The 23,598-nt window shown below is 38.5% G+C and overlaps 2 protein-coding genes across 4 annotated transcripts; one reads left to right on the forward strand and one right to left on the reverse strand.

Moving 5' to 3' along the window:
• Positions 1-262: 262 nt before the first annotated feature.
• On the reverse strand, positions 263-13,439 carry LOC121507903 (cytochrome P450 3A30-like). 3 transcript variants are annotated; one of them, XM_041784289.1, is made up of 14 exons: positions 13,302-13,439; positions 13,055-13,148; positions 12,892-12,944; positions 11,392-11,491; positions 8,224-8,337; positions 8,033-8,121; positions 7,442-7,584; positions 7,214-7,341; positions 5,054-5,129; positions 4,476-4,636; positions 4,324-4,391; positions 4,058-4,216; positions 3,661-3,823; positions 263-2,523 (listed from the first exon to the last, which is right to left on the reverse strand). In XM_041784289.1, the coding sequence occupies exons 1-14, from the start codon at positions 13,370-13,372 to the stop codon at positions 2,443-2,445; spliced, it is 1,500 nt and encodes a 499-aa protein (XP_041640223.1). In that variant the 5' UTR covers positions 13,373-13,439; the 3' UTR covers positions 263-2,442. The 3 variants fall into 3 exon arrangements, with proteins under 3 accessions (XP_041640223.1, XP_041640222.1, XP_041640224.1); XM_041784288.1 differs by having other exon boundaries at positions 4,324-4,636; XM_041784290.1 differs by lacking the exons at positions 11,392-11,491; positions 13,302-13,439 and having other exon boundaries at positions 4,324-4,636; positions 13,055-13,115.
• On the forward strand, positions 5,802-22,235 carry LOC121507904 (cytochrome P450 3A40-like). Its single transcript, XM_041784291.1, has 14 exons — positions 5,802-5,898; positions 13,991-14,156; positions 14,270-14,363; positions 16,594-16,646; positions 16,795-16,894; positions 16,981-17,094; positions 17,527-17,615; positions 17,726-17,874; positions 19,068-19,195; positions 19,286-19,361; positions 19,456-19,616; positions 20,348-20,574; positions 20,655-20,817; positions 21,099-22,235. The coding sequence occupies exons 2-14, from the start codon at positions 14,086-14,088 to the stop codon at positions 21,186-21,188; spliced, it is 1,515 nt and encodes a 504-aa protein (XP_041640225.1). The 5' UTR covers positions 5,802-5,898; positions 13,991-14,085; the 3' UTR covers positions 21,189-22,235.
• Positions 22,236-23,598: the final 1,363 nt, after the last annotated feature.

Consider the following 23,598-nt stretch of genomic DNA (forward strand, 5'->3'; position numbering starts at 1 on the left):
TAGAAATCCAGTGTTTCTTTGTTAAAGATTGATATAAAGACACTAATGTCATTTATTTTCCTGCTCTCAAGCTTGTTTAAATATTGTTACCAACAGTGACACAGGTATAGAGGAAATATGTTTCTGTGTTTTTTGGATGTTTTTGCTCAGCTCAGGTGAGCTCAGCCTTCATGCGGGAAAAGTTGTGTGTCAAACACTCTTAAGCTTTACAAGATGTGCTGGCAAGATGAGAGGAAACATTTTTTTCATTTGTACTGTTTATTGAATACAAGCATTTTGCTATAATTTGATTAATTTATTTACAATAGAAGAAATACAGATTTATTTAAATGGTTTCATGTCCTGTAATCATCTGTTACTGGTCACAATTGCTTTGTCCTTTCATATCATCATTTAATGTGGTGAATAACTGATTTGGATCATTAACTAAAAGGCCAGTCATCAGTGGATGTCTATTCAGAACAGTTTAGTATTGTCCAGTTTGACATATCTTACAAAAACCTCTGATCATATTGCACATAAACATTATATTCTTCATGCTCTTCAGGTGTTCCTCCATAATAAATGTGATTAACCATGTTTTTTTTTTAGATTTTAATGAAAATAAGGCACAAAAGAACAACACTGAATGTGACATCACTTTTACACAACAGTTTTAGCAGCAGAGTTCAGTAGTAAACAGGAAAAAGAAACAACATTACTGGTCAACATATTAATCCTTGGAATTGGACGGTCATTGAGTAACTCAGGCTTTCTCCTTCACTCATTACTCTTTGTATGTTAACATATTTCTGCAGCTACTTTGTTCTATGTACATTTATCTCTAGTTTTAATTGAATCATGAAAACAGGAAAATCTAAGCATATCAGTGTCTCTTTGAGAGTCTGTGATTCAGGTCTTGTCCACACGTGGGCGAGGTATTTCTGCAAGTTTTGCCCTTTCAAACACACCTAAAGGTATGGGCAGCCATTTTTGGATTTCAGTAGAAAGTTAAATAATCATGTCAGTCCCAAAAAGTTAGAATTTTCTGGCTATAATTTGGGTTTTCAGGCTTTGAGGGGTTAAGAAAATTATGAAAGGTAATTCTAAAACAAAAGTCAGATTTGAGATTTAGAAAAAACACAATTATGAGACAAAAAAGGTAACTGTTTTGACTTTTTAATCACAACTTTTGATCATATAATTTTTACCTTTTTTCTTCTTATTATGACGTAATCTCATAACTTTTCATTTTTTTTTATCTTATGATTTTGACTTTTTATGTCATAGTTATGACTTACTTTCTCATAATATAACATTTTTATCTCACAGTTTTGACTTTTTATCTCTTAATTCTCACTTTTTATCTTATAATTAAGACCTTATATTTTTGACTTTTACCTCGTAATTTTGAAATTTTATCCAATATTTATGACCATCTCATAACTTGGACTTTTTATTTAATATTTTTTACCTGCTATATCATAATATCAAATTATTTGTGTTATAAATATGGAATACTGTGTTATAATTTTGACTTTTTATCTCATAATTTTGACCTTTCATCTCTTAATTCTCACTTTTTAATCTCATAATTATGCCTTTTTGTCTTATATTTATTACCTACTTTTAATAATTTCGATTCAATTTCATAATTTTGTTTTATTCATCTTATATATATGACAGACCATCTCATAATTTTGACCTTTCATCTCATAATTGCAATTTTTTTAATCCCATTATTTCGATTTTTATCTCATAATTGTGACTTACTATCTCATAATTTCAGTATAGGATTTTTTTTTTTTTAATTGCCTTTTTTTTTTTTAACTTGAGGATTCTCAAAAAGTGTTCACTTAGGTGTAGGCGGGGAGAACAGAGTTTTTGACTTGTAATATTACACTGTGTGCTGGTTTCTTCTCTGTTTGTTGTTGCTGGTTTGGGACGTTATCACTTTCATCAAACTTGTGTTGTTAACGTTGCTTACTAAATTTATGACACGCCTAGACTCTCATATAATAGCTCTCTCATTGTGCTGATAAGAGACACCTGAATGGACTATGGAGGTCACTGCTGCTTCATACAACGCTATGAAGATAAAAACCTCACCAACAGTGTCTGCAGTTTTGGACCAGACCCAGTCCAGGCTGATGGGACAGCTTTGACAAATTGTGTGGAATGGTGTGAAATTTTCCACGTCAAGAACATCGTTGCTGTCTGTGAGTGTGCTGCCCCATCGGTGTTTTGTCGGTCGGACTACTGTTAACATGCTGTTAACAGTTTTTTGTTGTTTTCATGTGAACGAAGATGTTTTTGAGAACTAGCATGTGTGGATGTTTTGTAACAGTGAAGGACAAATCCTGTTTTCAAACAGTAGTAGCTAAAGAAGCCTTCTGATTAAGTCAGACATCAAGACAATCAATGAATCTCGAGGAATGTTTGACTCTTAATTTTTATGTTGCTTTAGTTGGGACGTGTCACCACCCTCAGTTTGATTGGATTTAATGGTCCAGTAAGGCCTGCAGGGTCCATATTCAAGGGAATCTAGGAAATGGAGAAATCCAACAAAAAAGAAGGCCTTTATTAAGGAATTTTTGTATTTTTTTCATTTGTTTTTGTATGTAAAAGGACACACACAGACCAGTGGTTCTCAACTGGTTTAGCTTTAGGATCCACCACCAGCCCATAAATGAAAAAGTGTGATCTCAATTTCTTTAAAAAATTTAAACCAATTACATTTAGCTGATGAAAAATGTTGGATTTGGCCCTAAGATGGAACAAAACACCTGATTTAACAAAGACAGGACAACACAGTCATTGTATTTTCAAAAAAGTGCCGGGAGGACATGCAAGCACATGTTCTAATTTACTCTATTTTCAGGGTTAATGTTTAAATAAGGTTTTGTTTTTCAGAGAAATTACAAAAAAATCACAAGAAAACAATCTCTACTATCTCAAGATACTAAGGAAAATAAATCTTGACAAAACAACCAAAATTTACTTTTTGCTGCTGCAACACGGAGTAAACAAAAAGTAAACAAAATATGGATATACGCTATATGGACAAAAGTATTTGGCCACACCTGTTTAAAATGGAATTCAGATGTTTCAATCAGACCTGTTACCAAAGGGGTTTAAAATCACACACCTAGTCTCCATTTTCAAACACTTGTGATACAAAATGGATCGTTCTGAAGAGCTCAGTGGCTTCAAGCAGGGTGCTGTGATGTGTGCCACCTTTGGTTAAGACGGTTCTTGAAATATCATGCCTGGTGGATCTTCCACAGTCAGCTTTAGTGATATTATGGGAAAGTGGAAGTGTTTAGGAACAACAGCGACTCAGCCATGAAGCAGAAGACCACGTAAAATCACAGAGCAGGGTCCAGTTTAGCTGCAAAAGGGGGGCCAACTCCATATTAAAGTACATATATTTGAATATAATATCATTAAAGTCCCTGATGGTGTAACGGTCTGGTGGCTGAATATTTTGTCCATTTAGTGTTGATCTTCTAAGGGCTTTTGTGCATCTTAGACTTTTTGCCATATGTTTTTTTCCCAAGCAGACATTCATAATCCATCAAAAATAGCCCCTTGACCACCTATTGGGTCCTGTGTTTCCATTTGGGAACCACAGATATAGATCATGTTAACTGAAGACTGTTCTAGTCAAAAAGAAATTACCTCTGTCTCCTCACAGACTTCGAAGCTGTAGTTCTGCAAAACTTCCACCAAGCCCAGTTTGACCATCAGCAGAGCCATTCGCATCCCAATACAGTTCCTCGGCCCGGCCCCAAATGGCAGGTAAGAGTATGGCTTGATGTTCTCCTTGTTCTCCTTACTAAATCTTTAAGAGACCAAAAAATTAAATACATCAAAAAATTTTGAAAAGTAAGGATTTATAATGTTTTATATGACTGTTGAATGATCAAAACTTGAACAATTTGCTTTAAATATAAAAAAGAAATCATTTAGAAGGCCTCTCTTCAACATTACACATGGATTATTTAGTAGCTCACTGCTTCTTCAGTTATTCCCACAGGAAAAAAAGGCTTTACACACACAATCTTTTGGCAGATACCTTTCAGGTTGGAACTGCTCTGGTTCTGGCCAGAGTGTGGGGTCATGATGCAGAGCAAAGACTGGAATCATCACAAGCATGCCCTTTGGGATCATAATCCCATTGATCTTAACTGTTTCTTTCGCTACTCGTTCAAGACGGGCAGCTGGAGGGTAGAGCCTTTTGACAAAATAGAAATGTTTTTAATTGGCATTTGTTCTTATTGGATATTCAGAGTCAGAATCACTTACACTTCTCAGGCCAGTAATCGGTTGACCCCTACCTACCTCATACACTCACTGACCACACAGTCCAGGTACTCCATCTGCATCAGGGCTTCATACTGGACAGGACCCTGCAGAGGGGATAACAGATAACAGTAACACGGAGCAGAAAAATAGTGCTGGTCGGAAAAATGAAGAGAGAAAGAAATGAGGACCTTATCAGGGAAGGTGGTGTCTATCTCCTCCTGCAGACGCTTCATGACTTCTGGATTCTGGGCCAAACAGTAGGCGAGGAAAACCAGAGTAGTGGCGCTTGTCTCATAACCAGCAAACACAAACATGGTGACCTGAGTAGTGATCTCATGATCACTCATACCTGTCAGGATGCACCAGTGGGAAAGGAGATGAACAGAGGCAAAGTTTTAGTGTGACTGCATGAACATGAGTATAGATGTAAAGATGTGTGTATGACAGGGATGCTCAATTCTAGCAAAGATCATATCAGGATTGTTTTGATTGATACAGACAGCACAATCATTAAACATGATTACTCTCTGATTTTACAGCATCTGCATAACATGCATTTTTAAACTTAAACACTTCTAACACTTTAATATTCATTGAAAACATGCAATAAATAAGAATAACGACATGAAAAAATGTAAATGTACAGATGTAATATATAAAAACTAATTTAACAGACAGACGCATGCAGCACTAATCATCTAATCTCAATTATCTTGTTTCATAATCACGAAAGCAAAAGTCAAGTGCAATGATGTTGTGTAATTACTTTTATTCTCCTTTTCTTTCCCAAGTTTATGGTCAGTCTGGGTGTTGATCATATTCTGTAGCATGTCTGCTGGATTCTGAAAAAAGGTCACATTGTCAGCTTATGCTCGTTTTTATTCTTCAAATGCAGCTCTTCCACCATGATTGCACCGGCCTCCTGCTGCTGCTTGGTTGCGTCACGACTGCCGTGCCTGAAAGTACTGCCCCTCGTTGCTGATTGGTCCTGTTACTTTCTAACCGGGCCCAAATGGTTCAGATGGCAGATTAACAAGATGGATTCTCCAGTGAAAACATGAAAATGGGCGTTTCCATCTGCTTTGCAAGGTTAGGACCCTAGTTCACCAGGCTGAAATCATAGACTGTATAAAGACTGGACAGTGTAACACCTCGCCTTAAGCCCAGTTCAGACCAAGGAGTCCTGATGGTTAGAAATGAAAAAACTGTTTGTTAAAGTAAGATACTTAGCTGGATAAAATCATTCAGTGGATTATTGTAATGATTACAAGGTAGGATGTGTAGTGTTATACTAGCCATCACATGAGAAATTCTGCTTTTAGCAGCTACATTTGTCTTTTTAACAGATATCGTAGTCCAAAGTTAGTCTTTGTTATTTTTGGGTTTATATGTGCTGTGAAAATGCACTGCCATGCTATAATAGTTATCAGAATGGTCTGGTCTACTACATGTTCTCTCTCCCTGGCTCTCCAGTCTCCCTCCTACTTCTACCTACAGGCTGCAGCACACCTGAGTGTGATATTCACTTAGAGCAGAGGAGGGGAGTATTCAGAGAAGCAGGGAGAAGATCACTTAGATGGCACACTCCCGGACATGAACGCATATGAGGAGGTTTGTTTATTTTTCTCTCCTTGTTTAGTTTAATCAGTTATTATGCTTTCCAAGTAGAGAATTCTTCCTCTTCTCTGTGCGTCCCCATGAATGCTTAGATTGCTGGGATTTGTTGTTTGGTTTGGGCTGTAGTTTGCCAGTAGTCCTGTTTCTCTGCATTTCTCTTTAATCTTAAGTAGGCAGTTTGTTTTTGGTTAGACTTACCGACTTACCGAGAGCGCAGTGTGAGCTGGCGTGTTGTCTTGATGAAGAATGAAACCATTTTTCTACAAATATGGTCTCTTTCTTCTGATTTTTTTCCCTGTGTTTCTAGAACCTGTTTGTAATAGTGTTGATTCACCGATGACCCTTCTGAAACCCACCCCTCTAAAATTAAACCCTCAATGTCAAAGAAAACAATCAACATGGCCTTGAATTTGGACTTGCTTGCTCGTGCTTTCTTGCTTTCTGTTGAATTTTGTTGATTTGTGGAGACAGACAGTTGAAAATTTTAATGTATCATGTAACAAAGAAGTAAACCAACAACACTGAGACATTTATACCATTGGTTTCATATTTTAGGAAACTTAACGTACATAAAATAAAATAATAACCTACATGTTGACTCCTTTTTAGAGCTCCCCTAAGCATCTCAGTTGAGGCTTTCAGGGGAACTCGTGCCTTTTTCTGGGGAGTCCACTTCCCCTTAGGTCCCCCGTAATTCGAACCATGGCCGTAACAATGGTGATGACAAGGGGAATTACAATACATTATTCCCCTGAGTTGCAGCAATGTGAATGTGTTAGGATGTTGCAGCGTGGCCTGTCGCCAACGATTCCAAGTTTCAGCTCTTATAGATGCAAATCTTTGGTCTGAACTGGGCTGTACTTAGTATTTAGAGCTCCTCCCACTGACTAAAATGGTATAAAAAGCCATGACTGACAACAATGACACATACACCAGCCAAGTTGAGTGTGTGTTTCTCTTAGCAGAAGCATTGTGGCATTAATACTGAAGCCTTTCCAGTTGGTCCCCACTCTGAAGAATCTGGCTCAAAAATACTTTAATTTTTTTTTGTACTTATTTTTTATTATTTTTATTACTTATAATAAAAAATAAGTTAAAAAATGCTTAAATGCCCATGCTTGGCATCATTATTTTGGCCTCATCTTAAAACTCCCACTATAAGTACTTCTAATACTAATACTAATGAAATACAAGTATGACCAATTAACATAATCCTGATTATAAGTATAATTATAATGATTATAGCTGTTATTATTACCATTATTAGCACACTACTACTACAACTAATACTGCTGGGTTCAGTGCAGACCTGTTGTGAGTCCTTGTTGCGTTCTTCTCTGACCTTCTCCACAAACGTTTTAAAGAACTTTGTGGAAGACTTGCAGAACAGTGAGGCACCCATCAGCTGCAAGAGAGGAAGTACAATAGGAAAACACCCTGTGGAGAGAAAAGTGGTTCACTTCTCTAGATTTGATTAGAAATCTTTAACATTTTCTCCAAATAAGACAAAAGGTGTCATTGAGGAGTAATAAATTACCTTGGAGCATGAAAAGAGGTATGGAAATTCTAAACAGCTCTCTGGCGTGTGTGATGATGGGACTTGTGGGTTTGTTAAGAGTGTCCAAATCCACACTGAGTATGGAGCTCGCCATCACATCCAAGCTGTAGCCTCCCAGGAAGCTGGAATACATACGTTGCAATGTAAATTCTCTTAGCTTCATTTTTAATCATTTTAAAATATGCCAGAATTCAAGTCAGGATACAAATTTTGTAAAATTACAATCACTAGCAAATGTTTTTGTTAAAAAGATGGAGCTGTTTAGGCTTGAGATGGAAACAAAGGATGTGTCGAAACCAAAAGATGGACAAACATCCTTCAAAATAAAAGCTTGCGTTGTACACTTTGCTACAATATTTTTCCAGGCACACATCTGAAAACAGCTTTGTGATGCACCTTTGAGTCCCGATCCACCAGAGAAACAAGGAGTTGGAGGTTAATAAATGTACTTTTTGTGTGGCCATTTAGTGTCCTATTGTCAGAAAGGACAGATCTTCACTAAAGGTTAGAAAAACAGGACACCAAGGATTTGTCACTAAAGCAGGAACCTCTGTAGTGCTATTTACTCACTCTTTAACTGTAATAACTTCTTTATTGTGTGCCTTCGTCTTCAGGATGGCTGTCAGTTTGTTTGAATGATGTTTCATGATGCCAAAGAGCTTCAATGACGAAAAGGCAAAAAATAAGCAAGAGAACACAGGGGATGAAAATACTTTCTGACTTAATTTTGAAAAAAAAATAGGTAAACTAAAAACTCATACCTCCTTTAGTCGTCCAGAGGTAAAATTAGGGGAGAGGATGTGCCGAAGTCGTCTCCAGTCATCATCCTCAGTAATACTCACTGCATCGTAGAGATCTCCATTAAGAACCAAGTCCTAAAGAGGAACAGTCTTTAGCATTTGTTTGTGTTTGTGTGTGCATGATGGTTGAAAAATAAGTTAAACAGCTGATTTTATTTCTCCTGGCTGTAGCCCTTTTAATAACAATAATGCCAAACTCTTCAGGATGTGAAAACACTCCCAGGAAAGAAAGAGAGATCGGACCACGTTTATGTAAAAATAGTTGCAACAAATTAAATGAAGGAGGCTATGACTTGGAGTACAGGGCCTCAAAACAAGTAAAGAAAAATGGGTGACTTCAGTGCACCTGGATTTATTATCCCTTCAGCCTTTTTCTGTGATTTTTTAGCCAAGAGAAGACACAAAACCAAAAGAAAAAGACCATTATGTGCTTGTGATAAAAATAACTTTTCTCTCAAAACAGTAGACATATTCTATCTCAGCCTGCAGTGACTCTAGGAGAGGTCGGGTCATTTTTCTAGACTATCTACAGTCAAATTCAGATAGTTTGCACGCTAAATGTGTAAGCTCATTATGCATGTGATAACGTCTTGTTTACTAACCTGGCATGTCAGATGGATGTGTTTCACACATCCATCTGGTAAAACACTTATACACAGCTTTTGGTAAAGGGCAGAGTCTTTAAAAAAAAAACAAGAGGGTGATTGGAAGAATGCTCTGTTGCATCTTTAAGGGCCAATCAGAGCAACAAAACATGTGATGTAAGCACTACCAAGCTGCGCCTGCGCCCCTACCGAAGGAGTAAACTCCATAAAGAATGGCAAAACGCTCACCATGGCGACTGTAGACATGTCAGTACACGACTTTTGTTGTTTTGAAAAGAAAACAACTCATTGCTGTTCTTTGTTATTCTTTTGACTGAGACATTTCATAAAGTTCTGATAAAACTGGCGCTTTAGCAGCATCCACGCTAATGTTTTCTGCCATAATTGCACAGGCCTCTTCTAGCTGCTTCCTTGTCAGGACTCCGCCGCACCCGAAAGTACTGCCCCTCGTCGCTGACTGGTCTTGTCACTTTCTAACCGGGCCCAAACGGTTCCAATGGGAGCCTTGCAAGATGGATTCGCCAGTGAGAAACACTACGGAAACGGGCGTATGCATCTGCTTTGCAAGGTTACTTGTTTACATGATGCACTTACAAGCATGGGTTTCATGTGATTAATATGTGGCCATAATGCTTGGATATTTCAGATCATCAAACCAATTTAAATATTAGACAAAGATAACTTGAATAAATACAAAATGTAGTTTTAAAGGGATCATTTCATGTACTAAAGGGATAAGCCATCCAAACCGGTCTGGCCCTATGTGAAAAGTAATAGCCCCTCCTGTTAAATCAGGAACTGTGATTAACCACATTTTTTGGAACAGTGAGTTCAAATTCACTAGCCACACCCAGGCCTGATTACTGCCAGACCTGATGAAAAAAGAAATCACGTAATCACCTGAAGTAGGCTAAAAGATCTCCAAAAGCAGCACATCATGCCATGGCCTAAAGAAATTCAAGCACTGATAAGAAACAAAGTCATAAACATCTATTGGCCTCGAAGAGTTACAACGCCTTTTAAGGCTTTTGGGACTCCAGCAAACCAGAGCCATTATCCAAAAAGGGAGACAACTCGGAACAGTGGTCAACCTTACCAGGAGTAGCTAGCCTACCAAAATTACTCCAAGAGTGAATCAATGACTCATCCAGGACATTACAAAAGAACCTAGAACAACATTTAAACACCTGCTGGCCTCTCTTGACTCAGTTAAGGTCAGTGTTCATCATTCAACAAGAAAGAGACTGAGAAAAATGGCATACATGGAAGAGGTCAGAGGTGAAAACCACCGCTGACCTAAAAGAACTAAAAGAGATCCCACATCTTCCAAAAAACATCTTGATGATCCAGACCATGAGACTTTTAGGAAAGTATTCTGTGGACTGAGGAGACAAAAGATGAACTATTTGGAAGGTGTGTGCCCGTTACATCAGGAATTAAACTAACACGGCATTTCATAAAAAGAAATAAACATGGTGGTGACAGTGTGATGGTCTGGGGCTGCTTTGCTGCCTCAGGACCTGGACCACTTTTTGTAATTGATGGAACCATGAATTCTGCTCTCTACCAGAAAATCCTGAAGGAGAATGTCCAACCATGAGTTTGTGACCTCAAGCTCAAGTGTACTTGGGTTATGCAGGAGGAGAATGAAACACACGGGCAAGTCCACCTCTGAATGGATTAAACAAAGAAAAGGAAGTTGGCGTAGACAAAGTCCAGACATAAATCTGATTGAGATGCTGTGGCATAACCTTAAACTTGAATGTTCATACTCAAAAACCCTCCAATGTGGCTGATTTAAAACAGTTCTACAAAGAAGAGTGGGCCAAAATTCCTCCACGGTGATGTGACTTATCCCCAAACCCCTGTGCGCGGTTGTTGCCATCGACGGTTGCTCAGCCAGTTATTAGGTTTAGGGGACAATTACTTTTTTACACAGGGCCAGGCAGATTTGGATGGCCTTTTCTATTAATAAATGAAATCATCATTTTAAAACGTAATTTTATATATACTCTGGTTATCTTTGTCTGATATTAAAATTTGTTTGATGATCTGAAACATTTAAGTGTGACAAATATGCAAAAAATAAGAAATCAAGAAGGGGGCGGATACTTTTTTACAGTAAAGTAGTTGTTTCTTGCATTAATTTATTAAAAAAATTGTTTGGATGAGTTGAACAAAAGGCAAAAATAAAGCAACTATACAAAAAAGATATTATTGGCAGGTACATGGAGGATAAAAGGCTATGTAAGGAATGCTCTATTTATTTGATCGCACTGGGGGAATATTTGGATTGTAACACACTAGTATTACTCCTTGGTCATTGTTTCCTTTGCTTGTTTGTTGTTTCAATTATGGTTAGAAATACAGTCGTTCATTCATAAAATGTACACATTTTTTCAAACTCACATTCTAATCACTTCCATGTGAGAGCAGCATTATATCTGGGGCATGTGGGAGTTTCTCTTGTAAAGCAGTCTCCTTTTACTGTTTTTTGTTCAGTGTTAATTTTGTGTGATCTCACCCGTCTGTTGGTGAAGTAGGTGAAGCATTCCTTCAACAGGATGGTTTTCAGCATGTCAGGTTCCATCACAGCCAGCATGGGCCTCTTAAACTCATAAGTACTGGACATTTACACAAATATAAATGTTGGGACTTTAGGGTACAGCATCAACCATCATATATTTATTTTGTAATCACTGCCATCCATCCATTTGCTTTAAAGTTTACCCTTCAGGCCCTGTTGTTCAGAAAGTTTTATTCAGAGAAAATGATCGAAATTGGTTAACTTTTTATGTCTTGATCACTTAACCCAGCTCACTGTCCCTGTTTTCAAAGAAAAGCTGGATAGGATCAACCTGGTCCATGTAGAGATGTTTGTTTTTGATTTAAAAGTTTTACTCTACATACTTTGTCCACAGGAGGTGTGAAAATCAACTCAAATCCAAAGTTCCTCACAACTGCTTTAAAGTTCCTGTGAACAACTCGGGTTTGTGCTGATTTTGGCGCCTCCTGTGGACAAAGCTATACCCTTTATCTCTTTACTGATCCTGCCCTGTGTCCTGGGAAAACAGGAACAGGAAGAGAGAGAAAGGAATGACATATGTAAGGATAAAAATCCACAGGTTTGGGTAGTGATGTCAGGCCTGCTCACAGAAATGGATGGGCCTCCAATAGGCCCGGGTAATGGACCCTCCCTAGATTCCATTTAATAACATCAACACACGCAGGCTGGTTTTGTAGCATTTAGTACTAGCTCCCTCACTAGCATTTGAATCTTGGGCCCATCTTCAATCACCTTATGAGCAGATTGAAAACATTTTTTTTTGCAGGTCTTCACATTTCTATAGGCAAGGAGTAAAGGTCTGCACATCTTGAAGCTCCCATATCAGGTTTTTATTAGCAACCAAGTGCTTTTTGAAACAGCATGCTCTTCTTCAGAGTTGTCACAAGTCTGAAGCAAAATATGGTTAAGCGGCAAAATTGGAAAAGGGGTTAGAGCAGCAAAAAAAAAAAAAAAAACGCGAAAAAGAGGTTAAAAGAGGCAAAAACAATGGATCAGCAGCAAATGTGATTTAAGAAAGGAAAAATTGGCAGAAAAATGGTGAAAAGTGGCAAAATGTGTCAAAAGTGGCAAAAAAATTTGTGTAAGGATTTAAAAAACGTCTTAAAGTAGCAAAAATGTGCGATAAAATTGGTGAAAAGCGTTGGAAACAGTGATGGTTGCTTGATGCAACCTGATGTCATCACTACCCAGAATGCATTGTATAAAATTGGCAGCCCACATGGGAAACTACTTCTAAATGTACTCCAAAATATAAAATCTAACGTTTGTCTTTAAACAGTATACATGTAGAAGACACTAAGGTCTTCATGAATTACTATGCAAGTGCGGACGTAAGCCGCTAACTATTGAGAGGTTCAAGGGTCAGACCCTCGCAGTTTTACAGCACGTAATAAAATAATGTTTTTCTTGGTGCTCAGTAAAGTTCTGCTCATGCTTTAAGAGGCTCTGAATACTCACCCCCATATCTTGCCAAACTTCTTTTGATTCTCTGTGTCATCCAGATAATAAACCTAAAAAAAGAGTTACTTAACTCACACTTTTTAGAAAAATCATCATTTTCTGTTACTTAAATGACACACCATTTTAAAAATTAGTGACTTAAATGTAAAGATTTACATACTTTGTGGAGCCTGCCAATTGTGCCGAAGTACATGTATGGCTTGAGACTTGGGATCCCCAACGTCTCAAATATTCCATAACTAGAGTAGCCATACCTGTGGGAAACAAAGACAGTCAGTTATGTCTCTAGACAGTCAAAAATCATCAGTAAGTGTCAACAGTAGAGGAAATGGCTACACTTTGGTGCTTTAAACGCCTTTCTTTTAGTCATCTGAAACACTAAGACTGAATCAGCTTGTTCTCCTTACATGACAAATAAGCAGATGAATGTGATCAGCAGGATCCATGTTTCTAAAGAGAAAAAGAGAAAGTAGCCCATGGTTCTCTTTTGTTCGGCCAAGTTGTGGTAAATTCAGCTTTGCTCTGCACTGATCTCTGCAGTGCAGTGCCAGGCTCAAGAGGGGTGGCCTGTTCTCTCTGTGTTATGTAACAAGTGTGGCCTCTCACCTCCTTTTGTCAGGACAACACCAATGCACCACCCAGACTTCTGAGAAAATGTTAGGACATGTGCTCAGTCCAGCACAGATAACAAAGAAATGTGTCTAAGTAAAACAAATGAGAGCCTCCACCTGGGACAATGCAGGTTTAAGGCCTGAATACTCCTCTATTGTGCCAACATAATCAAGAAGATAAAGCGTGACCAAATACAAGATTCATCGTTGTTTTCATAGATACTGCTTGGATCCTGAAGCATTTAACTAAAACAAGATTAAGTCTTATCTGAATTAATGGACATTTCATGAACTTTGTGTGCATTTCATCTTTTATAACACAGCAATAAAATCATTCAGATCCCAAAAACTGCAGAGTCAGTGATGTCTCATCTGATTAAACTTGATACTAATAGACTCTTCTTGGTCTCTGTTGTCAATTATTTACTGAGCTTTGCATGCTGGCTTGGATAACCTCCCACATACTTCCTTTACTCACGCAACAGGTCCATCCAGCTCGGTATAAAAAAGCTTTGGATTTGATTTGTGGCTTCAGTGGAACTTTTTCTGCCACTGACTGACGACAGGGAAAGGTGCAGAGATGGGCTACCTGTTCTTTTTCTCCACTGAGACATGGACCCTCCTGGTTGCCTTTGTTACTCTGTTATTTGTGTAAGTGTTGAAGAACCACTGTCTGGCTTATTTATCTGTGTTTGTTAGCATGTTTTAGTGTGATAAAAATCTTTTCTTTTCTCTTACATTGTTCTTTTTTTGTTTTTACACAGGTACGCTATGTGGCCGTACAACACATTCAAGAAAATGGGCATCCCTGGTCCCAATCCGATCCCTTTTTTCGGCACTATGCTGGCATATAGAAAGGTTGGTAAATGAGGCATCACACCATAACAGTAGAGTCTCAGCAAGGTAAATAGTGGTGTAAAAGAACTCCTGAAGAGGATAATAGGGCAGTGTTTTTTGTAAAAAAATCTCCTAAGTATGTTAGTTTATTGAGTGTAGCTTGGTGCAGAAGCTTGCATTGTTATTTCTGAGAAACAGGGCAAAATACTGACCAAAGCAGGTCTTTTCTCGCCCTCAGAGGTCTAAGCTAGATTTGAATCTTCAAAAGAATTTCACTTGACATTTGTCTCAGTATAGTGACACTGTTTCATAGTTTTACCACTTTATTTTAGTAGTCTGAATCATTGCTTGTAAACCCATTGGCCAATGTGGGTCAAAAAGGTTTTTTATGAACAATTTCCTCTTCATGATTAGTGTAATAATGATACGACTGCATAATGGTAACTAACCCCATGGTATAAGGCAACAAGGATTATGGGGGGAAAAGCAGGACTGTTTCTATTTGGAGGTTGACTTGAGAAAAGTATGCCAAATGCAGTGGAATTCAAGCTTAGCTAGGGCTTCAAGCAGCACTGAAGGGCCATCACACGCCGGTGCATGGCGACTGTCGGTGTAAGTCAATTCTTGGTACAACATTCAGTGTGATCCTGCACAGCAGAGAGAGCGAAGAGATCCTCCCAGGACTGTGATTAAATAAAAATAATGAGCATATTGCACTTAACCCTCCTGTTGTCCTTGGGTCAATTTGACCCGATTCTGAAATTTGAAAAGTCGTAACTGTGTTTTTCTTCCATATTATTGCCTGAAAAAAATCATACCATAAATAACAAAAAAAAAAGTGTTATGTATATATCAATGTGTTGGAAACAAGTTTAGTAAAAACAAAAAAACTGTTAACCATTTTATACCTCATGCTCTATAAGCAGTCAAAAAAGACCAGGTCAATTTGACCCGGGAGGACAAAAGGTGCATAGTAAAAACGAAGACAACAGGAGTTAAAGACCCTGTAAAGTGAATCCAAAGTTTTAGTCGTAACACACTTGATATGTTGGAATATGGCTGCTGTAAATTTGAAAACACTGAGATCTACATGTGACTGAATTCTGGATTTAGACTGTTAAAAAGTTTTTCACCTCTTTCCTTGCTGGGTTTAATTTGAGAGGGGCAAGTATGTTGGCTGGTGACATTATGATCCCACAGTAGGGAATGACCCCGTCCCTCTAAATCACAGAGCAGTTCATCTAAGTACAGTCTGTTATCTGATGTCACTGCCTTTATGGAAAGTTAACAGTCAGTTAAATGCTGTTTTTTCCTTCATGGTGAGGTAATTTGCCAAATCTATCAGCCACAGTGGTCTATGGATCATTTAGTGTATCATGAAAAAGATTTTAGACAGAAAAAAACTCTCTCTTCTGGCACAGAGCCAGGCCACTGCGCTCTGTTCATAAGGTCAAGGGGCAGGATAAAGGTGTGAGAACTTTTCCATTCTGTTTGTAACATTTTTACATTTTAAAGGATTGTATTTTTCCTGAGTTGGCGTGGCTTCAGCTTATTCAACGGTCACACCCACACCATCCTGTAGCAGATTTTACTGCCTTATTTGTCATGATTCTGTAGCTTAGTTTTCTAACTTGGAGAAGTTTTATTTGACTACAGTTAGAACAAGGGGGTTCATGACACAGTGACCTGTCATACAACAATCCTAAATACAGATTCATTTTCATTTTCCAAAGTCTTTAATATGTGAATTAGTACTGGCTGTCAACACTAGGTGGCAGTATGAAAACTAAGATATGATCTAGGTAGGACTGATGTTTTCATTATTATTTCAAATTGAAAGAAGATTGAAAAATTATTTAGAGGTGTTTCTGGCTTCTTACAGCAGGTGGCGCTACAGCAAAACCATGAAATTACTCTTTAAATGTGTTGAGGGGCAGACCTTGATCATACATGTGAAATATGAGTGAAATCAGATGTGGCATAAGGGAGTTATGGCACCTTCCTGTCAAATTGGTGACATACCAAATGCTCTCCATCACCACTGAGACATCCTAAATAAAACATGTATGTGTTGTGGACAAATACTTAAAGGTCACAAATTATGCAAAATACACTTTTTCAGGCTTTACTAACTAAAATATGTGCCCCTGGCCTGTCCACAATCCCCCCAAGAATCAGAAAAATCCACACACCCCTGTCCTGTTAAAATGAACTGATGTTGATTTAGAATATAATCTTCTTGTCTGTTTAGGGTTTCTTCACATTTGATGAAGACTGCTTCAAGAAATATGGTAAAACATGGGGGTAAGTCTGCCTGCTTCACTGAGAATTTTTGCATTTATCTCATGTAAATTTGATTGTTTCCTCTGAGCTGCTTGTCTGTTGACATTGAACATCTCATTACAGAAATGTCCCTCATGATTATCATTTTCTCTTCACTTTCTGTTTCTAGCATTTTCGATGGTCGTCAGCCTGTGCTGTGTATCACAGACCCCGCCATGGTCAAAACTGTTCTGGTCAAGGAGTGTTACTCTCTCTTCACCAACCGCAGAGTACGTACCCTTACACTAAAACTCATTCATTCACTCATAAAGGTTTTGTGCTTCTTATCTTAACTCTCTTTCTAACTGTGTTGCAGAACTTCTACCTAAATGGACCCCTGTATGATGCCGTTTCCATCGCTGAGGACGATCAGTGGAGGAGGATCCGCAGCGTCCTCTCTCCTTCCTTCACATCAGGGAGGCTGAAAGAGGTACAGTCTTCTACTGTGCTCAACTTTTTTCTTTCAAACATTTTCAACCTTTTTGTGACCCCCTGAATTATCTTGCAGTACTTTTGGGGGTCTTAAAAATAGCCTGTTTAAAGATGTAGCCTCTGTGCATTGGTTATTGGCTATTCTACATTTTTCTTGTTGCCATAATTTAAAAAATGCTGTGAAGATGGTTACTTTAGGCTGGTGGTTGACATGGATTGACTCATTTCATTCTTTTACCCATTTTATTGCCGCTGGCAGTCCTACTAAATATAAGCCAATAGTCTAGCAGTGCCTTTTTAACAGCTTTTCTTTTTCATTTCAGACTGATAATATCTTGCATACCAATTAAATATTCTGTTGTTTCCCCTCCTGTATCGTATTTAACTTGTTTGTTGTTATAATTCTCAACTGTCTCATTCTGATCCTCAGATGTTTGACATAATGAAACGCCACTCTGCTAACCTGATCAGCAATATGAAAAAGAAAGCCGACAAAAATGAGCCCTTGGAGATGAAAGAGTAAGAACACCAATGATCTAACATTTCAAGTTTCGTTTTTCAGAAAATGTCTGAAATCCGGTCAGTATAAGTGTGAAAGTCAGTATTTGATGTGTCTGTGTGCTCTTTAGGTTCTTTGGACCTTACAGTATGGACGTAGTGACCAGCACAGCCTTCAGTGTAGACATCGACTCACTCAACAACCCCTCAGACCCGTTTGTCAATAACATCAAGAAGATGCTGAAGTTTGACCTGTTAAACCCACTCCTCCTCCTTGTTGGTACAAAATTAACTTTTGTGTTAAAAAAGTTTTTTTTTTTTACAGTTTTGAAAATCAGTTGGCAAAAAAACAACAATATTTACACCGCGTTCCACATTATTATGCAAATTGGATTTTGGTGTCATAAACATTCAATTTTTTGTTTTACAAAAATTGTTTTTCCAACCAATGCTCACAAGCAGAAACAGTTGCAGTGGACCCAGAAATACATGAAGACTAATTTTCAGTCTTGTTTACTGATGAGTGCCATGCAACCCTGGATGGTCCAGAGGGACGGAGTAGTGGATGGTTGGATGGCCACCATGTCCCAACAAGGCTGCAACATCAGCAAGGATGTGGCAGGGTCATGTTTTGGGCTGGAATCATGGGGAGAGAGCTGGTGGGCCCCTCTAGGGTCCCTGAAGGTGTGAAAATGACCTTGGCAAAGTATATAGAGTTTCTGACTGACCACTTTCTTCCATGGTACAAAAAGAAGAACTGTGCCTTCTGTAGCAAAATTATCTTCATGCATGACAATGCACCATCTCATGCTGCAAAGAATACCTCTGTGTCATTGGCTGCTATGGGCATAAAAGGTGTGATCCTCATCCTCCCCTGACCTCAACCCTATTGAGAACCTTTGGAGCATCCTCAAGCGAAAGATCTATGAGGGTGGGAGGCGGTTCACATCAAAACAGAAGCTCTGGGAGGCTATTCTGACATCTTGCAAAGAAATTCAAGCAGAAACTCTCCAAAAACTCACAAGTTCAATGGATGCAAGAATTGAGAAGGTGATATCAAAGAAGGGGTCCTATGTTAACATGTAACTTGGCCTGTTAAGATGTTTTCTATTTAAATAGCTTTTGATTTCAGTAAATATGACCTCCTAATGCCGCAAATTCAACAAATGACTATTTTCAGTTCTTCCCAGCCTATAAAATGTTCAGAAACTCTGTTGTCCATAATAATTTGGAACAGTGCATTTTGGTTTTTTTTTTTTAAGTTATCTTTGGGAGATTTGTTCAATAAAATTTGAATTATGCCTTAACGGTTGATGACTTTAAAATTCTACTGACTTTCATTTGCATCGACTATTTAGGAAAACCAGAGAAAAATATCATTTCCATAGTAATTTGGAACGTGATGGATATCAGGTGGCTTACTGTGAGTGTTTGCAGCCCTTAATAACTGTGTTGCTCTCTGCTTTACTCCAGCTTTCTTCCCCTTTATGGGTCCAGTATTGCAGAAGTTTGAGTTTTCCTTCTTCCCTGCATCTGTCACTGACTTCTTTTATGCTGCGCTGCAAAAGTTAAAGACAGAGCGGGAGACCAACAAGAAAAAGGTAAGACTGTCTGTGCATGTGTGTATTTACTATATGAACCCTTTGTAAAAGCAAAATCAGAGATATAAATAAAGCTATCTTTACTTGTAGGCTCGAGTGGATTTCCTTCAGCTGATGATTGACTCTCAGAAGGAGAATGACCCCAGTGGAGCAGTTCATGAAAAAGGTAGCACACATACTGTACACAGACATGCAGTGCCTACACATAAATAGAAGCACAACTTAAATGATCCTAAATAAATCCCATTCCATCTCCCTAGGTTTAAGCGACCATGAGATCCTCTCTCAAGCAATGATCTTCCTCTTTGCTGGTTATGAAACAAGCAGCAGCTCTCTCACTTTCTTGGCTTACAACCTGGCAAGAAACCCCGATGTTATGAAGAAGCTACAGAAGGAGATCGACACCACCTTCCCCAACAAGGTACGTTGGTAGCACCAGCTGTATATAACATGACTCCATTGTGATTACTTTGTATACTTGAAGGGGTAGTGAGGCCGATGGCAGGAATAGGATACCCCCCATGGAGCCTAGAGATGAGCAGAAGACCTGTGAGGATCTGGACAAAATGCTGATTAACTGAGTGGAGGTGGCTGGGGTGGAGGAGGGTTACAGCGTCCGCTGACATTGGAATTTAATATATGACAGGTGTTGGGGCGCAGGTGGCCTAGTGGTTTAAGGTGCGCCCCATGTACACGGTCGGCCTGTGTTCAAAACGGCCTGTGGCACTTTCCCACATGTCTCTCCTCAGCTCTCTCATCCCCGTTTCTGATTCTGTCCACTGTCCTATTCTGTTAATAAAGGCATAAATGCCCCCAAAAAAATCTTAAATATATATGACAGGTGCAGGGTGATTGGACATACAAGGTTGTTTGCTTAAGAGAGTAGATGCCCCTTATCAGCTGAAGAGGGAATGAAAGGAAGAAGGGAGCGATACTAACAAGTGGTGACAAATGACTGAGTAAGAAAAGACTTCCGTTGAGCTCCATTTTTATTTCCAGAGGTTGCTGCTTGGGTAGTAGTTTGGTTAGGGCAGTTTGTTGAAGCTCTTATTTTTACCTTATACATCAGAGTTGCGGTCTCCTGTAAAAAGAGAGCAAAGTAAAGTAATGATACATAGAAATCTTTTTCAAAGTGTCTCTGTGTTTGTGCAGGCTCCTGTAGAGTACCAGGCTCTCATGCAGATGGAGTATCTAGAATCCGCTATCAACGAGTCTCTCCGATTGTACCCCATTGCTGCACGTCTGGAGCGTGTTGCTCAGGCCTCCGTGGAGATTAATGGCCTTGTGATACCAAAGGGGATGGTTGTCATGGTACCCACATGGCCCATGCACCGGGACCCTGATGTGTGGCCTGAACCAGAGGAGTTTAAACCAGAAAGGTGAGGAAAGAAACCTGTTTGGAGAAAATCTTAACCACTGAGGGTCAGTTTTTCAATTCTGTGTGTGTTTGCACCCCTAGGTTCAGCAAGGAGAACAAAGACAAAATTGATCCTTACATATACATGCCTTTCGGGGCCGGGCCAAGAAACTGTATCGGGATGCGTTTTGCTCTGGTGATGATGAGACTAGCAATAGTGGAGATCCTCCAGAGGTACAGCTTCGCTGTGTGTAAGGAGACTGAGGTAAGACCAAACATGTTCAACTTTACCCTTGTTATCAATGCTTTTATATGACTTTATATGACACTGAGTGATACTCTCTAAGAACTATTCATTGCCAGATTGACTGTGATATTGAGGGTTATATAATGTCCAGGCGATGACAAGCTATCTGTTTATTGCGTAATGTTTGTACCCTTTGTGACAGTTCAGATTGTTTGCAGATTAAAACAAACAAGGTAGACTTTTATGCCTTGTTAGCTTTGATTACACTAGTTTTCTCTTCATGTTCCTTTTCCTACCAGATCCCCTTTGAGATGGATGTCCAGGGCCTGCTGGCTCCAAAACGGCCCATCAAACTCAAGCTGGTGCCAAGGTCTGAGACTGCAGGCTAAAGAAACAACATGCTGAAATATCATCCTTTTGGTGCTCTGAAATTGTATTATTTCATGTTGTTTGTAGTCATAATGTGAAGACATGAGATTCCTCTTTTTAGTAGTGGAAAGTGACGAAGTGCTTTCAAACAAACTGTGTAAATAGTAAATTTTAATATTCTTTTACTATTGATTAGCCATTTTCTTTTTCTTCATATTTTTACTCATTACACATTAATTTCTCCTTTTTCTATACAGTCAAATTACAATATTCAAACAAAATGTAGTTTTAAAGTGATAATTTCATGTACTAAAGGGATAAGCCATCTAAACCTGTCTGGCCCTATGTGAAAAGTAATTGCCCCTCCTGATAAAATCAGGAATTAACTGTGATTAAGCACATTTATATGTAAAAAGTAAAAAAAAAGAGAAAGGGGCAGATACTTTTTTTTTACAACAAATTAGTTGTTTCTTGCATTAATCTATTTTAAAAATTGTTTGGATTAGTTGAACAAATGGCAAATATAAAACACTATACAGAAAAGATATTGGCAGGTACATGGAGGTTACAAGGCTGTGTAAGGATAAGATATCCTGGTTTGAATGAGGATTTGGACCTGTCATGTTTTTTGTAATGCATTTTAGTGTTCTTCATGTTTTTCACAGACCTATATATTAGATGTTAATGTGTTTTGAGTGTATTTTGATTGTTTGTTTTATTTGTTATTATTTTCATATTAAGGTTCATTCTGTCTTCTTTTATTGCTGATTACTCTGTAATTGGTCTCATCTGCCTCATCTTTCTCTGAGTTTGTGGTTGCCTCTAACTGGTCATCACTGGTATTGGGAGAGGCCACACTATAATGCCTGATTAGTGAGCCCTGTGTGAAGATTTTCTCCTGGCTTTTCTTCTCTCTGATTCATGTGACTGCCTTCACTAGCTGTAGTCTACAGTGTTGTGACCACAACACAAATGTTTGTTAGCCCTGACGAAGACCAACTTGGTGGAAACATGTTGGCTTTTTAATGATTTGGCTATTACAATAAAGGCTTTTTAGTATTTCCTTCCTCATTTGTACTATTTTTGTGTTTGGATTGCCTGGTTTTCTCCCTTTTTTGGGCTGTGCAAGGAATATTCTATTTATTTGATAGCACTGGGTGAATATTTGGATTGTAAGATGCTAGTATTACTTCTTGGTTATTGTTTCCTTTGTGTTGTTTCAATTTTGGGTAAGAGTTTCTCTTGTAAAGCAGTCTCCTTTTGTTGTTTGTTGTGTTTCAGTGTTAATTTTGTGTGATCTCACCCGTCTGTTGGTGAAGTAAGTGAAGCACTCCTTCAACAGGATGGTTTTCAGCATGTCAGGTTCCATCACAGCCAGCATGGGCTTCTTTAACTCATAAGTACTGGACATTTACACAAACATAAATGTTGGGACTTTAGGGTACAGCATCAACCATCATATATTTATTTTGTAATCACTGCCATCCATCCATTTGCTTTAAAGTTTACCCTTCAGGCCCTGTTGTTCAGAAGGTTTTATTCAGAGAAAATGATCGAAATTGGTTGACTTTTTATGCCTTGATCACATAACCAAGCTCACTGTCCCTGTTTTCAAAGAAAAGCTGCATAGGATCAACCTGGTCCATGTAGAGATGTTTGTTTTTGATTTAAAAGTTTTACTCTACATACTTTATCCACAGGAGGTGTGAAAATCAACTCAAATCCAAAGTTCCTCACAACTGCTTTAACATTCCTGTGAACAACTCGGGTTTGTGCTGATTTTGGCGCCTCCTGTGGACAAAGCTATACCTTTTATCTCTTTACTGATCCTGCCCTGTGTCCTGGGTAAACAGGAACAGGAAGAGTGAGAAAGGAATGACATATGTAAGGATAAAAATCCACAGGTTTGGGTAGTGATGTCAGGCCTGCCCACAGAAATGGATGGGCCTCCAGTAGGCCCAGGTAATGGACCCTCCCTAGATTCCATGTAATAACATCAACACATGCAGGCTGGTTTTGTAGCATTTAGTACTAGCTCCCTCACTAGCAATTGAATCTTGGGCCCATCTTCAATCACCTTTTGAGCAGACTGAAAAAAACTTTTTGTGGGTGGTCTTAACATTTTATAGGCAAGGAGACAAGTTCTGCACACTAAGGAGCTCCCATATCAGGTGTTTATTAGCAAACAAGTGATGTTTTGAAACAGCATGCTCTTCTTCATAGTTGTCACAAGTCTGAAGCAAAAAAATGGTTAAGCGGCAAAATTGGAAAAGTGGTTAGAGTGGCAAAAAAGCAGCGAAACAGAGGTTAAAAGAGGCGAAAACAATGAATCAGCAGCAAATATGATTTAAAGGTGCAGTGTGTAATATTTAGCCTAGTAGCATTTAGCTGAACAAACTTGGTAAAATTAAGCAAAACATTTCTGAGACT

This window comes from Cheilinus undulatus, linkage group 4 (assembly GCF_018320785.1).
Source record: "Cheilinus undulatus linkage group 4, ASM1832078v1, whole genome shotgun sequence".
NCBI classification, from domain to species: Eukaryota; Metazoa; Chordata; class Actinopteri; order Labriformes; family Labridae; genus Cheilinus; species Cheilinus undulatus.